Here is a 22,861-nt window from a genome sequence, read left to right as displayed (position 1 = left end):
CTAGAGGTAACGCGTCCGCCTAGGATGCGAGAGAATCTGAGCGCGCTGGTTCGAATCACGGCTCAGCCGCCGATATTTTCTCCCCCTCCACAAGACCTTGAGTGGTGGTCTGGACAATAGTCATTCGGATGAGACGATAAACCGAAGTCCCGTGTGCAGCATGCACTTAGCACACGTAAAAGATCCCATGGCAAAATTCTGTAGAAAAATCCACTTCGATAGGAAAAAATAAAACTGCACACAGGGGAAAAAAAAAAAGGGGTGGCGCTGTAGTGTAGCGACGCGCTCTCCCTGAGGAGATCAGCCCGAATTTCACACAGAGAAATCTGTTGTGATAAAAAGAAATTCCAATACAAATAAATACAAATATGTGTGTATGCATATGTGTGTGTGCGCGCTCACGAACGCGTGTTTGTGTTCATGCACGTGTGCCTGTGTGTATGTGTTTGTGCACGGGAGGGGTAGTACCTCTAGAGGGGGGGCTTGTCACGCTCTTCCGGGAGTGGTTCGTCCTCTGTTGGTCCCCACCGGCACTCAGCTCTCACCTATGGGTCCTAGAAGCTGCTAGCATGCGGCATCGCCCAACCCCCGGGCAACGGCTTTGACAGGTCGGCTAAACTAGGTGAGGGTAGCCGATGGGTCTCAAACCCTCGGTGAGTTAGGGCTTGTCTACCCAAGCATGTGAAGACTGGATCCGGCGGACTCTGCGGAAGAAACCTTCATGGTTCAACGGAGAGGAAGGCGGTTGCAGCAGAGCACTGTGGAGTGCTGAGGGCAGGATGAGGCACATAGGACATCCTGGTCATCCACTGCATCCGTTTCCATCTCCAGTCGTCGCGACCTCGTCTAGCCACTGGATGCAGATGGTCTCGGACAAGAGTGAGGTCGACGGTGTGCAACTCCTGCTCACTATATACAAAGTCATCGCGCAAGTCATCCTTCATCCCATACCATCATTTTCCCCAAGCCCTGTGGTGACAGGCGAGCGACGAAGCGACAGGTGTGGGTACACTGGCAGTCGTAGCCGCGGACCTGCACACAGGCGGCTCAGGCCATAGGGTCGTTTTTCACCGACTGGAGCAGCGGTGGAGATCGGCAGCCCCCTGAGCGACTGAGCAGCCCTCTTCAGGACAGCACTGCTCACCTCCATGGCATGAAGAAGGGGCTAGAAAAGGTGCCCTAAACATTGCCTGCTCCACACCACCCTAGTCAGCATACCGCGGCTGACGGGGGCCCTACTCAAGCGGTCGACACACAAAAGGAAAGAAAGAAGAAAACAAGGAGCACCCCATTGACCATTGCCACATGGAACGTGTGTACGCTTCTGGACAGAGGCGACTCAGCCAGACCACAGAGATGCACAGCACTCATTGCGAGTGAATTAGCCAGGTACAACATTGACACCGCTGCCTTAAGTGAGACCAGAATGGCAGAAGAAGGCGAACTCTGTGAACGAGGTACAGGCTACACCTTCTTTTGGAGTGGTCGCGGACCTGAAGAGAGACGTGAGGCTGGAGTTGGCTTTGCAGTGAAGACAACCCTCGTTGTCAAGCTGGCTGGCCCCCCGAAAGGAGTGAACGATCGCCTGATGACGGTGAAACTCCCTATATGCAACGGGAAGAAGTTTACCACCATTGTCAGCGCCTACGCGCCCACCATGACCAACCCAGATGAGATCAAGGACAAGTTCTACGAGGACCTGAACGCTGTCATCACCACTGTTCCCAACGCAGACAAGCTCATCATTCTTGGTGACTTTAACGCGAGAGTTGGTTGTGACAGCACCTCCTGGGAAGGCGTGATTGGGAAGCATGGGGTTGGTAACTGTAACAGCAGTGGCCAACTACTTCTCCAGACATGTGCTGAGCACGACCTTCTTATCACAAACACCGTCTTCTGCCTCCCTACCCGTAACAGGACGTCATGGATGCATCCTCGCTCTGGGCATTGACATCTCATCGACTTTGTCATCGTCAGGAAGAGGGACAGGCAGGACTTACGAGTCACGAGGGTCATGTGCGGCGCCGAGTGCTGGACAGACCACCGCCTTATCGTCTCCAAGCTCAACCTCCGCATCCAGCCCAAGAGACGGCCTCAGGGCATGAAAGCACTCAAACGCCTGAATGTCAACAAGCTGGAGCTAGGCAACATCAAGCAGAGCTTTGCTGGCACCCTGGAGGAACGCCTTGAGTCCACCGTGCTGGACAACCAGAATGTGGAAGCAGCATGGGGCGCACTGCATGAGACGGTGTACAACACTGCCATGGAGTGCCTGGGGCCTTCTGTCAGGAAGCACAAAGACTGGTTTGATGAGAACTGCACTGAGATCAAGCAGCTGCTGGAAGACAAACGCCAAGCGTACAGAGCCCACATTGAAAATCCCAATCACAGTCAAAGAAAGACCTACTGAAGAGCGCACGCAGCACCATCCAGCTGAAGCTGCGGCAGATGCAGGATTCCTGGTTGAGCAACAAAGCTGATGAGATCCAGGGCTTTGCAGACAGGAACGACATGACGAACTTCTATAACGGCCTGAAAGAAGTCTACGGTCCCGCCACCTCCGGATCTGCTCCACTCCTACTCTTCAGTGCTGATGGTTCTACCCTGATCACTGACAAGGACGGGATCCTTGAGAGATGGGCTGAACACTTTGACAGTGTACTGAACCGCCCCTCCACCATCAATGATGAAGCCATCGACCGACTTCCCCAGGTGCCAGTCAGTGAGTCGTTGGATGCCATTCCAACTTTGGAGGAGACCCAGAAAGCTATCCGTCTGCTATCCAATGGCAAAGCCCCTGGCTCAGACTCCATTCCAGCTGAGGTCTACAAATAAGGTGGTATGGCGCTGACTGAGAAGCTTCATCAGCTGTTCCAGCTCATCTGGCAGCATGAGGCATTTACACAGGACTTCAGAGACGCTTCCATCATACACCTGTACAAGCGCAAAGGAAATCGTCAGGCCTGTGACAACCATCGTGGAATATCCCTGCTGTCCGTCGCAGGCAAGACTCTGGCCAGAGTGCTACTCAACCGTCTCATAGCGCACCTTGAGCAAGGTCTCCTACCAGAGAGCCAGTGTGGCTTCCGGAAAGAACGCGGGACTATCGACATGGTGTTTGCTGCCAGGCAGCTCCAGGAGAAGTGTCAGGAACAGAATGCCGACCTTTACTCCACCTATGTCGATCTGACCAAGGCCTTTGATACTGTTAGCAGAGATGGCCTTTGGAGAATCATGGCGAAGTACGGATGTCCCAGAAAGTTCATCACCATCATACGGCAACTACACGACGGGATGCTGGCCCGAGTCCAAGACAACGGAGAGACTTCAGAACCATTCCCTGTCTCCAACGGAGTCAAGCAAGGGTGTGTTCTTGCCCCCACCCTGTTCAGTCTCATGTTTTCAGCCATGGTGACAGATGCCTTCAGAGACGCTGACGTAGGCATTGACATCAGGTACCGCACAGATGGCTCACTCTTTAACCTCAGGAGGCTTCAAGCAAAAACCAAGGTGAGGACAGACACCGTCAACGACTTCCTGTTTGCTGATGACTGCGCTCTCAACTCTGCCTCCGAAGCTGACATGCAACACAGTGTCGACAAGGTCTCTGCTGCCTGTGACAACTTTGGCCTCACAATCAGCACAAAGAAGACTGAGGTGATGCACCAGCCATCTCCAGGAAAGCCTTGCGTTGAACCAAACATCATCATCAACGGGCAACGACTGAACGCGGTGGACAAGTTCACATACCTGGGCAGTACACTCTATTGCACAGTTGTCATCGACGACGAGGTGAATGCCAGACTCGCCAAAGCCAGCGCTGCCTTTGACAGACTCCATAAGAACGTTTGGAACAGGAGAGGCATCACCCTGGAGACGAAGCTCAAAGGATACAAGGCCATAGTTCTCACCACACTGCTCTATGGATGTGAATCATGGACGGTCTACAAACGCCATGCCAAAAAGCTGAACCACTTCCACACCACCAGCCTCAGAAAACTTCTCGGCATAAAGTGGCAAGAGAAGATCCCTGACACAGAGGTGCTCACTCGTGCAAACTTGCCCAGCATCTACACCATCTGCGCTGGGCAGGCCATGTAGTTCGCATGCCAGACCACCGGCTCCCCAAGAAACTGCTGTACGGCGAACTCCAACATGGCAAGCGCTCCCATGGAGGCCAAAAGAAGCGCTTCAAAGACATTCTGAAAACTTCTCTGAAGGCCTTCAGCATCAGCCACGACACATGGGAGCTGAATGCAATGGACAGACCAAAGTGGCGTTCAGCTGTCCACAAAGGCGCCAAATTCTGTGAGGCCAACAGAATCGCTGCAGCAGAGCAACGCAGACAGGCCAGGAAAAGCAGTGCCAGCAAGTCCCCGACAGCCACCACCATACCCTGTCCACACTGCGTCAGAACCTTCCGGGCGCGGATTGGCCTGACCAGTCATCTGCGCACCCACAGAGCCCAACCCACCCACCCCCAGGATGACTAGATGGTCCTCGTCGATCCCGACGGACGAACTACGTTTGTGCATACACCCATATGTCTTTTTGTGTGCATGCACATACATGTGTGTTTTTGTTTGAGGTTAATAGATTTTGAGTTTCAGTTTTAATGGTAATAGTATAATAGTGTTTGTGTTGCATATTACCTGATTTTTTATGCTGAAAGCATTATGGTAGACTTTTTGAACCTTTCTTTGTAACAGCATGCAAAAGATTTGTTTAGAGACTGTAGCTGTGTGCGTAGCTTCACATGATCACATCATGAATGGTAACACATTGCTGCCATCTGGTATCACTTAACAGTGAAAAGACGCTAAATAGAAGAAAGAAGAAAGAAACATTGCTGTTACATAACAGGATTTCGAATTTTAAAAGTCTCTTATCTTTTTTGCCATAAGAGTCTGATTATTTTTTTTATGACAGTGCAAAGAAAATGAACGGAGCACACACACACACACACACACACACACACACACACACAACAAATGCATGATTTGTTCATAATTTTGTTTTTACTGGTGTGTTGCATCCTACAGTTAAAATCCCCAAGGAAAAAATGGAAAACAAAATATGAGAAAGAAGACTAAAATGGTTATGAATGGAAAGTCTGAAAAGAAACACACTTTGATTTGAATGCGAACATTCGCTGGGAGCAAACAGCATTAGCTTTAATATCACTCCACAAAGTTGTATTAAATCATAGGAAATAGTTTCTCTCCCATTTGCAAGGGATTAATGCATGTTTCATTGCATGTGCGGTTCACTTCAGTTTAGCATGTTAGCGTTTTATGTTTTCAAATTGAAATAGTTATTTCACGTGAATTGTTTTTGTGGGTTTTTTTTAATCACAAAAGTACTCTCTCTCTCTCTCTCTCTGCCTCTACCTTTCCTTTATGACATATGTTTCATTTTTTGTTGTCGTTTTTTTCAGGATGGTGGACAATTAAATTCACTTTGTATACAACTGCCGCAGACTGTTGGATAGCCTGAATCAACGAGACTTGTCCAAATGAGAGTTTTCACCACGAAAAAGAAAACTGTCTTCAACACTGAGAAAAGAAAAACAAAATTATGGGAAAAAACGTGATAAGAACATTCAGTTTTTTGTTGTTGTTGTTGTTTTATTCTACTTTTTCATTTTGAAAATGTATTTCCAGTTTTACATTAATGATGAAAAAGAAAATTGTCGCCTACATTTAGAAAAAAAAAAAACTTTTAAAGGAAACATTTCAGTAAAATTCTGTTGATTTTTTAAATAACTTTTTCACTACTGATTTTGAATTTAGCATTGACTTTGTGAAGTGCTTGAAGCACGTTTTTGCACGATTGCAATGTACAGTTAGAAAAGGAAGCTTGTTTTATTAATCAGTAGATGATTCATAGCTACAGTCCCATTCACACCATCTTTCCTTACTGCTTTGTGATGCTTTCGTTTTTTATTATTGTGTTCTGGTTGTTAAAACTGTCAAGAAACTAACAATACTGCAACACTGTTTGGTAATCTCTGAGAATTATATAATAAAAAATATAAGAAATGCATGTAGCGCGTATGTGAAAGGACAAAGTCATTAAGGAAACAGAAGTCAGACTCGATAACAACAAAAAAGAAAAAGAAAATTCTAAGATAAAAGGGAAGAGAGAACGGACCCCCAAGCCAGTGATTAATATGTGATTGTGTGGGTTCTCTGCTGAGAAAGGCACGAACACATAGTTGAATGTCTCTCTATGGGTAGCCCACAGGCTGGCTATTTAATTAGTACCAGTCGTATGCCTTATGGGTTTCTACCTTTAGAAGTCGGCTGAATCACTTCTGGATTTATTATTGTCATCCTTGAGACGCATCAATTATGTCTGGTTTTGCAGTGTTCAGCCTTGTGTTGTTCTGATCTGTTGGTGATTATATTTGCTGTTTCCAACATATTGACCACGTCTCATACGCGTCTAAAGAAGAATTTAAAAACAATATTTGAGTGCTTTATTTCATCCATTTTTTGTGGGTTTATGTTTGATTATTGATATCCAGAAGCCACATTTCATGTTTGTAATTTTGTGCAATTTCTTCGATTTGTTCAGTCCGGTAATGGTGGCCAGTGAAACGATATAAACAAGGATTGAACGGATTATTCAACAGTTTGTTTTTATTCGTTCATTTTTAAACCCAACCCCTTGTTACTGCGTTCACCCCTCCCCCTTTCTGTTCCGGTTATATTCGTATTTTTCAGCCAGTTTTACTTTTGAAAAATTACTTGGTGACTTAAAGTAGCAATCCTCCTGACTTTAGCAAAAGGGAACACACATTATGTGCTAATGTATAGGCTGTCCATTGTAGTCAGGAATGTATTTAGTATAAACTTTGTTTCATTCTTTTTGTGGGAGAACTAAAATATAATTGTCTTGGCTTAGTAGTTTTGTTAATGTGTATTTGGCATTATTTAGTGTGCTGTGGTATATAGCTGTTACTCATTATTTTTCTCCACCGCCCCCTTTCCTCCTTCTCTCTCTCATCTCTGGCTCTGTGTGTGTGTGTTTCTGTCTCTGTCTTTCTGCCCCGTTTCTCTATTTGTCTGTCTGGAAGTGCACGAACTTCTTCTTTCTGTCATATTGATAATGTGGTGGTGGTGTTTTTACTGCTCTTCTATTCGTCAACTTTGAATATCATGCACAAAGACCGACATTTAGAAATATTGTGCATCGTAACTATGCGATGAAACATAAACGATAGTTGATAGCAAAATTAACCAATCAAGAACAAAAATGAGCGGAATAGGGGCGAATGGGAATGATGGGATAAATAAGTCTGGCTACCCACACATTTCGAATGTAAGTACAGAGACAGAACGCTCATGTGAGCTAATGTTTATATAAACACATGACAGTACAGAAAACGATCATCTGGAACATCTCTTGCAATCTGCTATGATAAAGGTTTTATATACAGACCATAATTATTTGTATAAAACGTGTTTTGCGATTACGATAGTTTCTTGAGATTCGTATTTTGAAATCATTAAACTAGGGAGTACATATATCCTGCTGTCATAACAAAAATGATCATTTAGCAAGAAATACTGTCATTACAAATCCCGAGTCCACTGGTCTGTCTGTCAGCGCCTAAACGTTTTCAGCAAATTTGATGAAGTTTCAAGTTTATGAATATTAATCAGATTTTCATTTTAAAATTTCTCCATTTTTAGGTATATTCCTTAATTGCTCCACGATACTTGTTCTAGTAATTGGTAACCCTCTTGAACAGATATATGATTGTGTAGGTTTGTGGTTTCATATTTGTGTTTTGCACCTTTTTTGCAGCCATGTGTGTGTAACTTATAATCAGGATATTTGATCAGAAAGTGTATTCGGACATTTGCCATATTTAGATTTTCATTCTTTTTGATGTCAGTATGACGTGTATCAAAATATCTTTTATTAATCTCCCAAGTGTGGCTTGGAATTACTATTTTCCGTGTGTCCAGATTGCCTGCGTTAATTTCAGACTTTCTGAAAAAGTGTAACACAAAAATACCAATGGGCGTAAGATATATGTTTCGCTCTTTTCGAGAAGTTGATTTCTAATTTTTACTACTTCTGAAGTAAAATTTTCAAAATTATGTTTTTTCTCCAATATGAACCTTCTCTTCCTCTTTTCCACTTTGTTTTCCCGGGATACTTACTCATTTTTTACCTCAATTTGGAGGAATTCCATCATTATCATTTCACCATAATGAAGGTTCATATCTTTATCTATTGACAAAACTGTTACAGCACGAGGTGACGTATTATTCATATGCTATACAAAGTTCGGTGCGTTTCGTTAAATGCACAATAAATAACCGGCGTATATCAAAGACGTCAACATTGGCTTGGAAACGATTAAGTTCCTTCAACGATGGAAAAACAAACTACATTCAATTACAAAATCTGTAATGCAATAAAAGCCATGATCCATAACATATCAATTTGATAGCTTCGTTTCAAAGACTAAATGTTCATGGTATGAGAAAAGGGAATTTCGCTGGCAAATCAGTTGTTTTCGGTTGTACTTCATTTCAAAAGCATTTATATGCGTTCTAGACATGTGCCCATAATTCGTTAAAAATGAATAAAGCTGAGTGTGAATACTTTTCCATTTGTATGTTGAACACAGTGATCTGTTCACTTATTGTAGCTGTTTCTTAAGACTGTGTCATGTTTTCCACACAAACAAATCCAAAGACACGTTTTGTCCAGTACTGTTAAAAAATCATCCAGTTGAACAGGCAATCCAGAGATGTGTACAGTGTACATTTTGAAAGATTCAAAGATCTCAAAACAGCAACGCTTCCAGCTGAAACAAAAATTCTCTGACCAAATTTTAAGATATATTAGCATTTTTTTCAAGTTTCATGTATTAAAACTAATGCTATGGTGTCGTAGTTTTATTTAGTTTTATTTACGTTCTTGCTCGTGTACGTGTGTGTGTATTGTTGCCTTGATATATTCGGTTTTGTAATGGTTTTGCGTCTTGTGTACTCCAATAGAAACAGTGCTTTTGATATTATTTTATTTGCTTGGTTATTCTGTGCGATATTTAGTTTACTTCGATTTTTTTCTATGATCGTATTAGCTTCTACGGTATTTGATTGTCTTACTAATGAGACTCTTTGATGATTAAGCGTTATGTTGTAAAAAGAAAATTCCATTAATTGTAGAAACCTTTTCGACATGAAAAAGATTTCCCGTTTGAAATGTCACTGATGTCACAGTATTCATCATCCTGTTGCTAACGTTCAGTCGGATGTGGCAGTTAACAGTTATGGCCTTTTTTTAAAATTGATTTTATAAATATGAGAAAGAGACACTAGTAATTGTTCCGAGTCTGTGCATACTTCTACTATAATCATCGTCAAAGAAGCGTGACAGAACAAGGTTTGCAAGGAATTTTTGTATACGCCATGTTCAGGAGACTGGCAGATGATTAGTCAGATGTCAGTTTGAAGTTTATCTTAAGTCTGGTCGGGAAAATAAAACATTCAAAAACCTATGCCTTTCAGCTTAATTCATCTTGTGCATATTTTTTCTTTAACTTCTTTCCCTCCTTTTTTTTTTTTTAGCAAATATTTATAGCATGGACGTATCAATAAAGCTTTAGTAATCAGAGATTATTTTTACAGAAAATTTTTGCCTACTCACGTTTAGTCTACTTTTCTACAGTAAATGAAAGTCAGAAAGGAGGAGGGGGATGGACATTGGGCTATGCCTCGATAGAGATCTTCTGTAGGTGTGACGTTTGTGAAGAAAATCACTTCTACACGTATGGGTACTTTTTTTGTTGTTTGTTTGTAAGTCCATGGGCCGAAAATGGTAAAGGTTGTGAATATTCTGTGTGTACACAGCGGATATTTCTGAATGTAACTTTCCCCTGAACAAGCTATTTCATGTGCAAAGGCAAGTACAGTTGCATGACATGTTGTGAATGCCTTTACCTCTTTGATAAAATACAACGTTTTGCACATCTAACCCCAAAGAATGGACAATAAAAAAATAAAACCCGCTCTTTGATTTTCCAGAACAAAAAACAAAAACAAAAATAAAAAGTAAAACAACAACAAAAAAGTTATAAGGGAAAAAATGTATTATTTTATGTACTATGTATTCATCATTATCTATGTATTCATAATATCCATATGTTTTGAATCAGTTTGAGCTTGTGGTTTGATGTGTATTGAATAAAACATTTAGTGACGTATTAAACTGCCGCGTGCTTGTAATTTGCACATAATAATAATAATAATAATGATAATGGTACTTATATGGCGCTGAATCCTGTGCATAAACAAATCTAAGCGCTTTCGTACCAGTCATTCTCACGCACACATAACTCTAAAACTGGAGAAATTAAAGACAAGGAAGAGGCAGGGAAGGGAGGCTATTTTGGGAAGAGGTGGGTTTTAAGGCCAGACTTGAAAGAGCTGAGTGTGGAGACTTGACGAAGCGAAAGAGGAAGCTCATTCCAATTGCAAGGTCCAGAGACAGAGAAAGAACGGCGGCCAACAGTCGAGAGTTTGAATCTGGATATGCGTAAGTGGAGTGGATCCGAAGCTGATCGTAGTGAGCGAGATGGAGTGTAGAGGTGAAGGCAGCCACAGAGATAGGAAGGGGTTGATTTGTGAATACATTTGTAGCATAGAGTGCTGATCTTGTACTTTATTCGGTGTGAGACAGGGAGCCAGTGGAGATGTTGCAAAAGAGGAGTGATGTGCTCAGATCTTTTCTTTCTGAGGACGAGTCGGGCAGCAGAATTTTGTATGCGCTGAAGGGACTGAATGGATGAAGCAGGCAAACCAGGCAATAGAGAGTTACAGTAGTCAAGGCGAGAGAGAATGAGAGAAACGACAAGTCTAGATGTTGCGTCAATGGACAGATATTTCCGGATGGAACTGATGCGCCGCAGTTGACAGTAGCAGGATTGACATGTCTGATTGATAAATGTTTGCATGGACAGAGGGATGGATGTACTGCCAAGTTTGATTGTATTAGTTGTAATGGAAGAGAGTTTTTGTTTAGTTCCTATGATCATTGCTTCAGTTTTGTCCACGTTCAATTGTAACTTATTTAGAGTCATCCAATTTTGAATATCCAGGAAGCAGTTAGATGTTTCTTGCAAGAGCGACAACAGTTTTTCAAGTGTATCACTCTTCTGGAGTTGAGTGTCATCAGCATAAGAATGATGACTGACATTATGGCGGTTGATAATTTCAGCGAGAGGAGCAGTGTACAGTGTGAAGAGCACAGGGCCTAAAACAGATCCCTGTGGGACTCCATGTTCAATTTTAACGGGTTCAGACTGGAAATTATCAACAATGACAGACTGGAATCGATCAGTGAGATAAGATTTGAACCAGTTTAGAACAGTGCCGTTGATAACAAATGTAAAATGAAGACGGGAAAGGAGGATTGAATGGTCTATCGTGTCAAAGGCGGCTGACAAGTCGAGAAGAGTGAGAAGGGAGATCTGTCCTGAGTCGGACGCTAGCAGTAGGTTATTCAGGATGTGGAGGAGAGTGGTTTCGGTGCTGTGGTCAGCACGATAGGCAGATTGAAATGGGTGGATGAGATTGTTGAAACAAAGGTGATTGTTGAGCTGCTTCAGGACGGCTTTTTCAAGGAGTTTGGACAGGAATGGAAGATTAGAAACTGGTCGATAGTTTTTCAAAATGTTTGCGTCAAGGTTGGATTTCTTCAGAAGAGGCCGGACTATTGCAGTTTTGAAAGTGGATGGAAACGTTCCAGTGAGAAGGGATGAGTTGACAATGTTGGTGATTGTGGGGAGAAGCTGTGAGACACACTGAGAAAAAACAGAAGCTGGTATAGGATCGAGCTCACAGGATTTTATTGTCATTTCTTTGAGGATTTCATGGACATCTGCTTCAGTTAATGGATTAAAGGAATGGAGAGGAGTGCCGTTGAATTGAGGATCAGGATGAGTAGGTTGGAAAGGCATTTGGTCTAAGATGGTACGAATATTCTGGACTTTGTCAAAAAAGAAAGAGGAGAAGACATTGGGGAGTTCAAATAAAGTGTAGGCAGAAGGAAGAGGAGTCTTTTTGCAGTGCCGAGAAGATTTGACATGATAGAGTAAAGAGATTTGGTGGATGTGGCATCGAGAACTTGAGAAGAAAAGAAGTTTGTCTTCGCTGATGAGATCATATGTTTGACTTTATTTGTTTTCGGAAGATTTGATTGTGGACTTTCAGTTTTGTTGATCGCCATCGCCGTTCCAATTGGCGACGTTTGCGTTTTGCAAGTCGAATGTCTTGTGTGTACCACGGGGCGGAAGGTCTATCAGGGAGCATGCGGGTAGTGGGGGGTGCATGTTCATCCAGCAGTTGAGAGAGGACAGAGTTGTAGTGTGTAGAGACATTGGTGTGGGAAGAAATTTTGGAAAGGCGTTCAGCAGCTTGAGAAGAAAAAGTGTTAATGTTGATGGATTTCAGGTTGCGACGAGTAACGGATTTTTTGGTTCTGGTAGGTTTTGAAATATTAAGCAAGAATATGACAGCAGAATGGTCGGAAGAGAGTTCGTCAGTTACAGTCACTGACGCAATCATAGCATCAGAGTCACGTGTGATGAGCCAGTCCAACGTATGGCCAGATCTGTGTGTTGGTTCTGTAACGAGCTGAGAGAGAGAATGATTGGACAGAGATAGACATAGGCGTTTGACATCAGAGGAAGTTTGGTTGTTGAAATGAAAATGGAAGTCTCCGAGGATGATAAGTGTGACATGTGTGAAGGAAGGCAGGTACGAGAGAGAGAAAGAGAGAGAGAGAGTTTAGTTAATGGCTGATACCAGTTTTATCACCCGCTCTCATCAACCTGAAGGATGGCATGTTATTTCTGTGCTCCACACGATGGGAAACAGACACCATGACCCTCAACATTTCCTTCGATCCGTCCACAATTTTGCCGAATGAAATCTGAATGCACCTCATCCTTTCTTCATTTATTGAGCCCATACCAATCAAGTCCGCAACTGATTCCATTCAGCTTTTGAAATTGATACATCAGGTAACTGTCTTCACAGGAATTCGACATGTTAATTGCCAGTCTGTCCCATATCTGCCTTCTATATCACTCAGTTCCATATCCACCAAGCTGCTCTATTTTCACCTAAGATGTGGCGCCAGTCAGCTAGACAAACTCTAGACTGTTTGCCACCTTGATATACAGATATTTGCAGTGATGGTCAGAAAATACGAGCAATAATCCCAAAGACGTATCTGTGAAGTGAATGATTCTTGTTTGTGTGGTATTCTTGATTGTGTGGTACCAGTCTGCCTATTTTAGCCCACAGCACAGTCATCTCTGGTAGGAGCCAAATTTGCAGGGGCTCGAACCCGAATTCCCCCACTTGTTACTCCGCGACGCTAAGCCACATCGCCATAGTGGATGGTACACCTTTTTTTACGTTTACCTGATAACACAGTTCACAAAATATTGTTTTTGATCTTCATTTTCTGTTAGAATATGGTGTTATTCGCTATCTCCTTGTCACCTCTGATACGGCCTTTGTTTAAGGATAGTTTATGATATACATGATTTTCTGCATGCACGTACATGCACACTCGCACACAAACGCTTGCGCACGTGTGCTCAAAACAATTTGTGAAGTAAACAGACATTTACAATATTCATGACAAATAAAAGATAAAACGTGCAACCACAAGTGAAAACGAGAGGATACTACGCTAGTTTCCTCAGTGAACAAAGAAAAAGGTCACAGGTTAGTTTCTGACAAAGTTCGTTTTACCATTCATACAATACATAAGTTCAGAGAAGTGGCCTAAATTCCTGCCTCAGTAAGCAGACCGTCATATCTAGATCAAGAATCGGGACATGATCTCAATTTGCAGCCACAGGAAGCAATGAACCGTGTGACACCTGAAGGACATATGTGTATACACCGTCATTCATTTTCTTGTCAGACCAAACAAAACAACTGACTCAACAAAAACTAATACAGTATGAAATGTATCTTAAACGTGAGAGGACATACGTAGACAGTCACAGGAAATTCTCTGGTCTATTTCCACCATAACAGTAGCATATGTTTTACCATGCTGTACGATCAAGAAGGTAAGGAAATGAAGAATATAAAGAAAAGCTGGATTGACCAACAGTTTGAAGACAATGAGAAAAACCCAGACAACAACGACACAAAGAAAGGTTTTAGCATTGCAAAAGTCTTCAGAAACAAACTAAAGTCAGCACCATTCAGGACAAAGACGGCGACTATCTCACACATGAAAAAGACATCACATTAGGGTGGACTGATTACTCTCTAAACTCAACAAGAAACAGAGCAAAGGAGATCGAAGATTCTTCAAAAGATGGCTTTCCAGTACATCGTGAGGAGGTTGAACAGCAGTGAAGTCACTGAAAAGAGGCAAGTCTATATTCAATAAGACAGATACGAAAACAAAACTATGTTGGTGTGGTCATGTAACAAGATTCAGAGGCCTTGTAAAACAATCCTCCAGAGAACTGTTCAGGGAGGGAGACGGGGGGAAACACACACACACACACACACACACACACACACAAATGGACTGACACCATAGCAGAAAGGACAGGGAAACCAACTACAGAGACCTTGGATTTGACACACAACCGACAAACCTGAAGGAATCTGGTGAACAATTCTTCCGTGCGGCACCCTAGTGGCTCTTCACATAGTTAAGGGAAAATACGAGAAGAACCCGGCACCGTCAACAATATGTCTAACAGCTCAAACACGTCACAGAACTGACAGCTACATGAACAGAGTGTCTGCAGCTTGTGTTTTCCCATGACCGTTTTATATCAGGTGTATAATATAGCCTGGAACGTGTGTGCACATTTGATTTTGATTCAAAACTTAAACCATTAAACATTTTAGTTCATTCATCATTTCCTGAAGGCCCAAATCTTTGGCTCTGAAATTACGTACATCGAGTGTCTGGAGAAAGCTTTGTTGGTCCTCCAGTTACGCTCAGTCTCACGGACATTAACGTAAATGTGATCATTGTCTTGGAGACTTGCTGTGTGGGAGAACTGGATGGCCGTTTCAGCAGGTACACACGTGAGTGCATGCCATACACCTGAGTTCGAACACTATCTCGAAATAATCGAGTCACATTTGAACGCAGAAAATCAGATCAAGGTCTGGTAATTTTCACTTAAATTGCCTCGATGCAACATACGTAAAACACAGTATCTCCACACGAAGCCAGAAACATAAAAGAAGACAAAGAACACAGAGAATTGACAAGTTCATGAAAATTTCATTCAGAGATATCTAATAAATCTGTTTTCAGTTGTTCTCAGTAATGATTTCATCAACAGTCGAAATGGAAAAAAAGGAAACTGAAATACTTGAAATACTGCGTGAAAAAGCCCACTATCAGTATTGCCCAAAAGAACATAATCTACCTCCGCTGCAAAATGTTATGCCACATACAATAAAAATTGGTAACTCTATTCACACTCAAGGTACACAACTTCAAGTCAATGCTGCTAATGCTGCCGATTCAGCTTGCACACAGGTAAATAAGAGGTACATTGGGACAAACCCATACGCTTCCTCAGAAAAAGAAGGTTTTATGTCGCACAACCAAAGATACTGAATAGGTGAGTCCAGAAAGCTCAATAGCATAAGAAGAGGAAAACGTTCGGAAACAACACTGTCAATACCGATATTTGAATACAATTACAATTCCGTTTTTTACACTTGCACAAAATGAGCCTGCAAACGGCTAAGTCAGTATCTCAATGATATGGAGTCTCCCGTCGGACCGACGGATGAGTAGGCAGGCAGGCTAATCTGTCGGTGTGTGTCCTCATATGGGAGAAGAGGCCGATTCTGGATGCGCAGCACTTCCCACAAGTGTTGCAAGGGAAAACGTCTCCAGAGGATGTTGAAGGGCTAGCTTGTCGTTTCGACATTAGCCTGGTTGCCTGACCAGCACAGGTGACGTTTTAGTGAAGAGGAGTTGTGTAGTCCCTTCCCCACTCTCTTGCCTACCGACGCTCACAGTCCCAACGGGTGCAGATACTGCCACGTGTGTGATGGCCTCGGTATGTGCAGGTTATTTCTTCGAAGTTCCGTCTCCTAGGAGGACTTCCAGCAAAGGATAAGAGCTCCCCTGCCCTTTGGTCATCCTCCTCCGCCTTCACAGCCATTGGGAAAGGTTTCATCCTCCGCCTGGTCCATCGTTAGGAGACTTCACATGAGGCAGGTAGTACTGGATTACATGGTACCAGTAGCGAGGGCTATGCCCCTGACCTGACCAGTATCTTAGTATGCTTCACTATTGACAGTAAATCTGTTCCAGCTGACCAAAACGTACGCGCGCGCGCGCGTGTGTGTGTAAGAAAGAGAGTGCGCGCGCGCGCGCGCGTGTGTGTGTGTGTGGAAAGAGAGAGTGTGTGTCATCACAGCGACAAAAATTAATGGAAAAAGGGCTTCAAACCAAATCCATGCGTGCATGTAAGAGAGAGTCAGACAGACAGACAGACCTCTGACGGTTCTCACCTGTTCAAAACTCCCCAACACAGGCGAAAAGGTGAAGGTACCCTCCTTCCAACTGCCCAAACTGCTGCCCCCCAACACGGACACCATGACGTACTACCGCTACCAGGGCAGCCTGACCACTCCCCCGTGCTACGAAACTGTCATCTGGACGGTCTTCACACAGAAGATCCATATCTCCTTGGATCAGGTACGTACAGCACGTGCGCGGGCTGATACATGTGTATGCGTGCACAACACACATACACTTACACACGCCATGATTACCATTCTAATGTGTGTTACTGACTGTGGCAAAGATATATATATATAACTTACCTTTCATTGATTTGTCATAACTCAGATAGTGCTGTTGTACCAGGCTCATGGCAATGTGAGTGTGTGTGATGGGTGAGTAGAGAGAATGGGGGTGGATAGATGGATGGTGGTGGTGTGGTTCGAAAGGGAGAATGACTGAGGAATTTTACCCCTTTTACCATTTTTACCTTTTCTATCCAAAACTTTATTTTACAATTTTTACAGAATCTATGGCGTGCAAATTACAATTATGCTCCTTTTTGACTCACTTGTGTAAACAAAGTGAGTCTATGTTTTAACCCGGTGTTCGGTTGTCTGTGTGTGTGTGTGTGTGTGTGTGTCCGTGGTAAACTTTAACATAGACATTTTCTCTGCAAATACTTTGTCAGTTGACACTAAATTAGGCATAAAAATAGGAAAAATTCAGTTCTTTCCAGTCATCTTGGTTAAAACAATATTGCACCTCTGGGATGGGCACAAAAAATAAAAAAGAAGCCAAATTATATGCAAACTGCATTTACTGTTATATTTATATTTTTTGTATTCTCTAAACTTGGCACTTTGATCTGATATTCTGACACAACAACAAGAGCAGTCATTATTATCATTTTTTGTTCAAACAGGAAGTTCTTTTGCTAAGCATGGAAGTTATATTTATTTTGCAAACGTTTTGGTGTAGATAGTAAAAAAGGGAAATTAATCTGTAATTAATGCTAGGGGACTTAATTTGCTTTAAACTGATCTTTCTCATCTTAAACATTACATTTTGAAATTATACTCAATACATAAAAAGCTTGTGTGCTTTACTCTCAGTGTACAAGACTTTCACTATGTTCATTTGCCCAAGTGGTCTTTTTCGGAAAATACTAAAATCAGTACGACGAGTGGACTTTACAGATCTATTGGCTGAGCCCTGAAGGTCATGGGCAAAAATCAATTGCGTACACATATTTATACACATTCAAAGCGCGTGCTCATATTCTTCGCGAACGCGAACGACGCCATTTTGTTTCAAGTTGTTGACCTGCCCGTTCAATCCTATATTCAATGGACAATACACGATAACATGTGATGGAAAGTTGGAGAAGGAGACCGTTAAATATTTATTCAGATAAAGATTTGTGAACGCCTCATCACTTACTGGATTATGCCCCAAACTGCCATAAAAATATCCACAGAATCAGTCAGAATTCACAGTTAAAAATTGTAAACCATGCGAGTTAATACCCTTGAACTGATCACGATGAAACGAAAAAATTTCCAGTCTTGACTTTTCTCAAAATGAATTCCTTTTCACTTCTTACGACGTTTAGAAGTACTTGTACTTGGCTCTACATGTTATTAGTTTAACAAAATACTAAATTTTCATTTCAACTTTAAAACTAGAATAAACATAAAAGAGAAATTGAATCGACCGTGTCGTACTACATTCCCGGCGGGTGTAACTAAACTTGTACATCTATCTAGATCTAGAGAAAACGGCTAAATGTTGCAGTGTGATAACCACGTCTCCTTTACCGCGGACGTAAAAAGAATTTTTAATTGCCCTTAAAGATTTTTTTTAATGCCCAAGATACACCAGAATAATATGATTTAAACAGCGTTCTCACTGCGAATACCGCAATTGATTTATCGCCCTTTAAAAAAAGTATGTTCAAATATTAATTTTAGAACGTCAGTTAAGGAGCCATGATAGTGTAATTGGTAAGACAGTTTTTTCTCACCCGAACACGGGGGGTTCGAATCTGGTTTGGACTTCTTTTTTTTCTTTTTTTTAACCCAAAGCTTTATAGTAACAAATACAGAACACATTTTAACAATTAGATTTTTTTTTAAAGTGTATCACAAGTGAGTCTTGAAGGCCTTGCCTCTCTTGTTATATGTATGTATTTTAAGTGAAAATTGCTGTTATCTCAGCCGTTTAATCGTATGTGTGTGTGTGTGTGTGTGTGTGTGTGTGTGTGTGTGTGTGTGAGTGAGTGAGTGAGTGTAACAGTTGTAGTATTGAGAGTATGTTGCTTTGTGAGTTTTATGCATTGTAATTTTATGATATTAATGATTCTGTTTTATGTTTCTACTACTTTTTATATGCTTTCTTGTTTCACTTTAGGCACTGAATTGTAAAGTGCTTGGAGCTTGCTTATGCTTGAATTATAGCGCTATATAATGTAGCCGTGTTACTGAACCGAGTGGTTCTATTAGGGTACAGTACAAAAGAACTAACTAAATGATGATTTACTGTATTAAAGGATAGACAAGAATTCCCGCGCACAGGCCAGGAACATATAGAGGCCAGTCACAAATGGGTTTTTCTATTGTTTTATTTACAATAGTTATGAGAACTTAGAAAAGAAGGCAAATAATAAGAGAAGAATAGAAGACTAGAAGAAGATATATAAGAAGAGAAGACATAAAAAGAGAAGATATAAGAAGAGAAGACATAAAAAGAGAAGACAGTGCCTGGAATGACACAAACAAATGTCATTAGCACAACATATCAGCACAAGTGAATAGTAAAGCACATGTATACATATTACATGGAAAGACTACCACTTGGTAATGCATATGTGTGAAGACCAAACACTGACATCAGATGACATTTCTAATACATTTAAATGGTGCAGTTAAAGTGGATTGGAGCTATGCTGATTTAGTGAAAGTACACTGACAGTATAGATTAGGTAAAGCTTATACTGTGTCAAAGCGACTCAAATGAATCAGTTTATCATGTAGCACTATACTGGAGTAAGCCATATAGGAGAGGGCATGATAACTAAATTACAATTAACAGACTGATACATATCACTATCAGGTGGTTTTAACCAAATACTGATATTAATCCAGCACTATCTTGAAACCATGACAGAATACTACACACATTTTAGAGTACTGAGAATCAGTGAAACACTGTAACCTTCATCAGTGACAGCAAATGAGAAAGAACGCGTCATATGCACTCACTAGAATATTCTAGAACAAACTGTCAGTGTCCAGAGACGTCACTGACTGTGACGTTAAGAAAAATCAAATGGAATACTGCTACGAGCATATGACATGGTGATTATTTAGATCAATCATAGCCGAGCTGTGACTAACATGTCAAAGCAATAACTGAACAACGCAATAACTGAACATACTCATATGAACACAAATACTGTGTCGAACAATACAATTTACAAATCAACACATTCTACACACTAGTACTTACAGTGATACCTAGCAAGATGTCAGCCATTGTGGGAACACACACGACACACACTGCTCGCGATGCAGCAAGAGAGAGAGAGAGCAGCTCTGGTCAGATGACTGATCAGGTATGAAGTCACCACTAATCACTCACTGTGCCAATTTATGCAAGTTAAGCGGACTGCAAAGACAATCACGTGTGCTACAAAGCAGATCGGCACAAATCAGGCCAAAAGGTCAGTTTTAATGAGCTCGTCGCTGAAAATTACAAACTGTGTTAAATCAGTTTAACGTAGGCAAGCATAAATGGAATAGATTTAAAGATGGAATTACGACGATTCTGCCAGTATATAATACTTGTAGTTTACTGATCTGACAACAGAGTTATCTTTAAATATGGTGGAGCAGAAACACAAATTTCTGCTCAGCCAATGACGTACCGTGACACTGGTGGAACAGCGAGTGTGTGGTGAGAAGGACAGAATGACGTAAGCTTAGCGTCAGCTGAAATCTTTAGACTGACGAATAATTAAACGAAATCAAACAAGCTTCTAATGCTTTAAGGGTGTGTGTAAGCACAACAAATATAACATTACAGTGAACGATACCTACACTAAAACTAATACATGTTCGGAGCAGTGTAAGAATGGACATGGGTTATTCAAATTTGGAATGGCGTCGTGCTTTATGCCTGAGTCATTGAAAGACAGCAGGTACACTGTGACTACAAAAATGGCGTCTGCTACAGCTCAGCTTTCGGCTTGTGCTGTGAATTGAACTAAGGTTATTTGTGGCCAGATAAGCGCTTGGCTACAATAAAAATATAATATTATCATCATTATATGAATCTTTAATTACGAAATGTTAAGAAATCGATCACAATTTCCTGGGGTCGGGGTAGATTCGAATCCTACAGAGTGGGGTTGTTTTGTTTGTTTGCTTGTTGTTGTTGTTGTTGTTTTGTGTTTGTTTTTTGTTGATGTTTTTTCAGTTGTTTTAACGTAATAATCATTGCTGTTGAAAATGCCCATAGCATTAACGTCAGCGTCAAAATGTAAAATGAAAACGCCTTCTAGCATTATAATCATGTATGAGGACTTTTTTTTTCATTTTACTCTTTCACAGCCAAGTTTTTGCATGAGAAACGCTCCCCAGTGCCAAATAATGATTTTTGATAGTTGTGATGCTTTCGGTCACTGGCTTCAGTCAGGCATCTGGTGTAGCATATATGGATATGTCCGAACGCAGTGACGCCTCCTTGAGCAACTGACACTGATTGATACTCTGCAGTCAAGACAAGACAAGACCAGACAAGACAAGACCAGACCAGACAAGTCAAGACAAGACGTGTTTATTTCAGGAAACCCCGTGGGGCGACATGAAAATGTTACATATTTCGTGTAACTAATACAAATATAAATCACATTTGGTATTGTGCTCATGGTTTAAAGTCATCCAGTCAATAATTATCCCGTGCTGACCACCAATCTTTATTCGGACTCCTTTCTTTTGGAATGGCATAACTCTCTCTCTCTCTCTCTCTCTGTGTGTGTGTGTGTGTGTGTGTGTGTGTGTGTTTATTCAGAAAAAAATACAACATTGAAACGTACACACGTACACACAGAAGTAAATCTTGCGCTTAAATTCATGTCACCCTGACACTTCATTTCACCACTTGAAGTTTCAGCAGTCACTGAATAAAACGGTTAATATATATATATTTTTTTTTTAATGGCATCAGATGATATTGTTTTGGAGGATCTCTTCTGTACTTATGAGTTTACCGACCTGTTGGCGATGATCTGCCCCTGATTAAGGGTCAAGTTGTTCGTGGCAGTGATCTTTAAAATCTTTTCTTACAATTGCATGAAAGAATGAATGGCAATACATTTCAGTTTTAACTTCTTTTTTTTTTCTTTTTTTTTAATATTTCTTTGTTTTGTTTTGTGTTTTCGGGGTAGGGGAGGGATAGTTGCTGGTTGTGGTGGTCATCGTCGTCGTCGTCGTCGTCGTTGTGTGTGTGTGTGTGTGTGTGAGCGTGCGTGCGTGCGTGCGCGCGCGCGCGCGCTATGTCTGTCTCCCTGACAATGTAGGGTCTTTCCTCTGTCGCAGCTGCAAAAGTTCCGCACGCTTCAGACAGGTGACGCCTCTGGGAACCAAGCCATGGTCGACAACTACCGCCCCGTGCAACCCTTGAACGAGCGTCGCGTCCGCTCCAACGACGAGCTGTACAAGCCTTGAAAAGGCTGTAGGCTGGAGACCAGGAAAAACCAAGGAAGAAAGAAAGAAAGACAAGTAAAGAGCGACATCTGTGTGATCAGATAGCAATTGTTTTGTTTTGGTTTTTTTTTTTTTTTTTTTTTTGGGGGGGGGGGTGGGGTTGTTTGTTTGTTTTTTGGGGTTTTTTTTCAATAATCGTAACATCGTCTCGTCGGCTTTTAACTTCAGTGTTTCGCGACGTCGCGTTGTGAGACTGTTTGATTGGAAAGGTGATTAAATCTTTTCTTTCAAGTTTTAAATTTTTCAGTCTGTTATCTGTTGAATCTTTTCTTTCAAGCTTTGAAGCCCTCAGTCTGTTGTCTGTTAAATCTTTTTTTTACAAGCTCAGTCTTTTGTCTGTTTCTATTTGTCTCATGTACTTTTCTTTCTTTTCTTTTTTTGTCTTTTTTTTCCCCCCCAAACAAACCTCATGCCGTGCCGCAATCCCAAACCAAATATGGTAGGCTTATGGCGTGAGGCAATCACAAGTAATGGGAGAGCATCACAATTAAACGACACAAACGCGGGCAGACAATTTTTTTTTTTTTTTTTTTTTTTTTTTTTTT

At 41.6% G+C, this 22,861-nt stretch overlaps 1 protein-coding gene across 1 annotated transcript in view; it reads left to right on the top strand.

Moving 5' to 3' along the window:
• Window positions 1-22,277, top strand: part of LOC143292282 (uncharacterized) — a 135,784-nt gene extending 113,507 nt beyond the window's left edge. Inside the window, exons 30-32 of the mRNA XM_076602467.1 lie at window positions 13,317-13,351; window positions 16,580-16,743; window positions 22,149-22,277. Coding sequence (XP_076458582.1) covers window positions 13,317-13,351; window positions 16,580-16,743; window positions 22,149-22,277 — 328 coding nt within the window. The remainder of the gene's footprint in view (window positions 1-13,316; window positions 13,352-16,579; window positions 16,744-22,148) is intronic.
• The last annotated feature ends 584 nt before the right edge of the window (window positions 22,278-22,861 follow it).

The sequence above is a fragment of the Babylonia areolata genome, chromosome 18 (genome assembly GCF_041734735.1).
Source record: "Babylonia areolata isolate BAREFJ2019XMU chromosome 18, ASM4173473v1, whole genome shotgun sequence".
In the NCBI taxonomy this organism is placed as follows: Eukaryota; Metazoa; Mollusca; class Gastropoda; order Neogastropoda; family Buccinidae; genus Babylonia; species Babylonia areolata.
The sequence above is the reverse complement of the archived record's forward strand: the minus strand, read 5'-3'. Positions and strand labels throughout refer to the sequence as shown.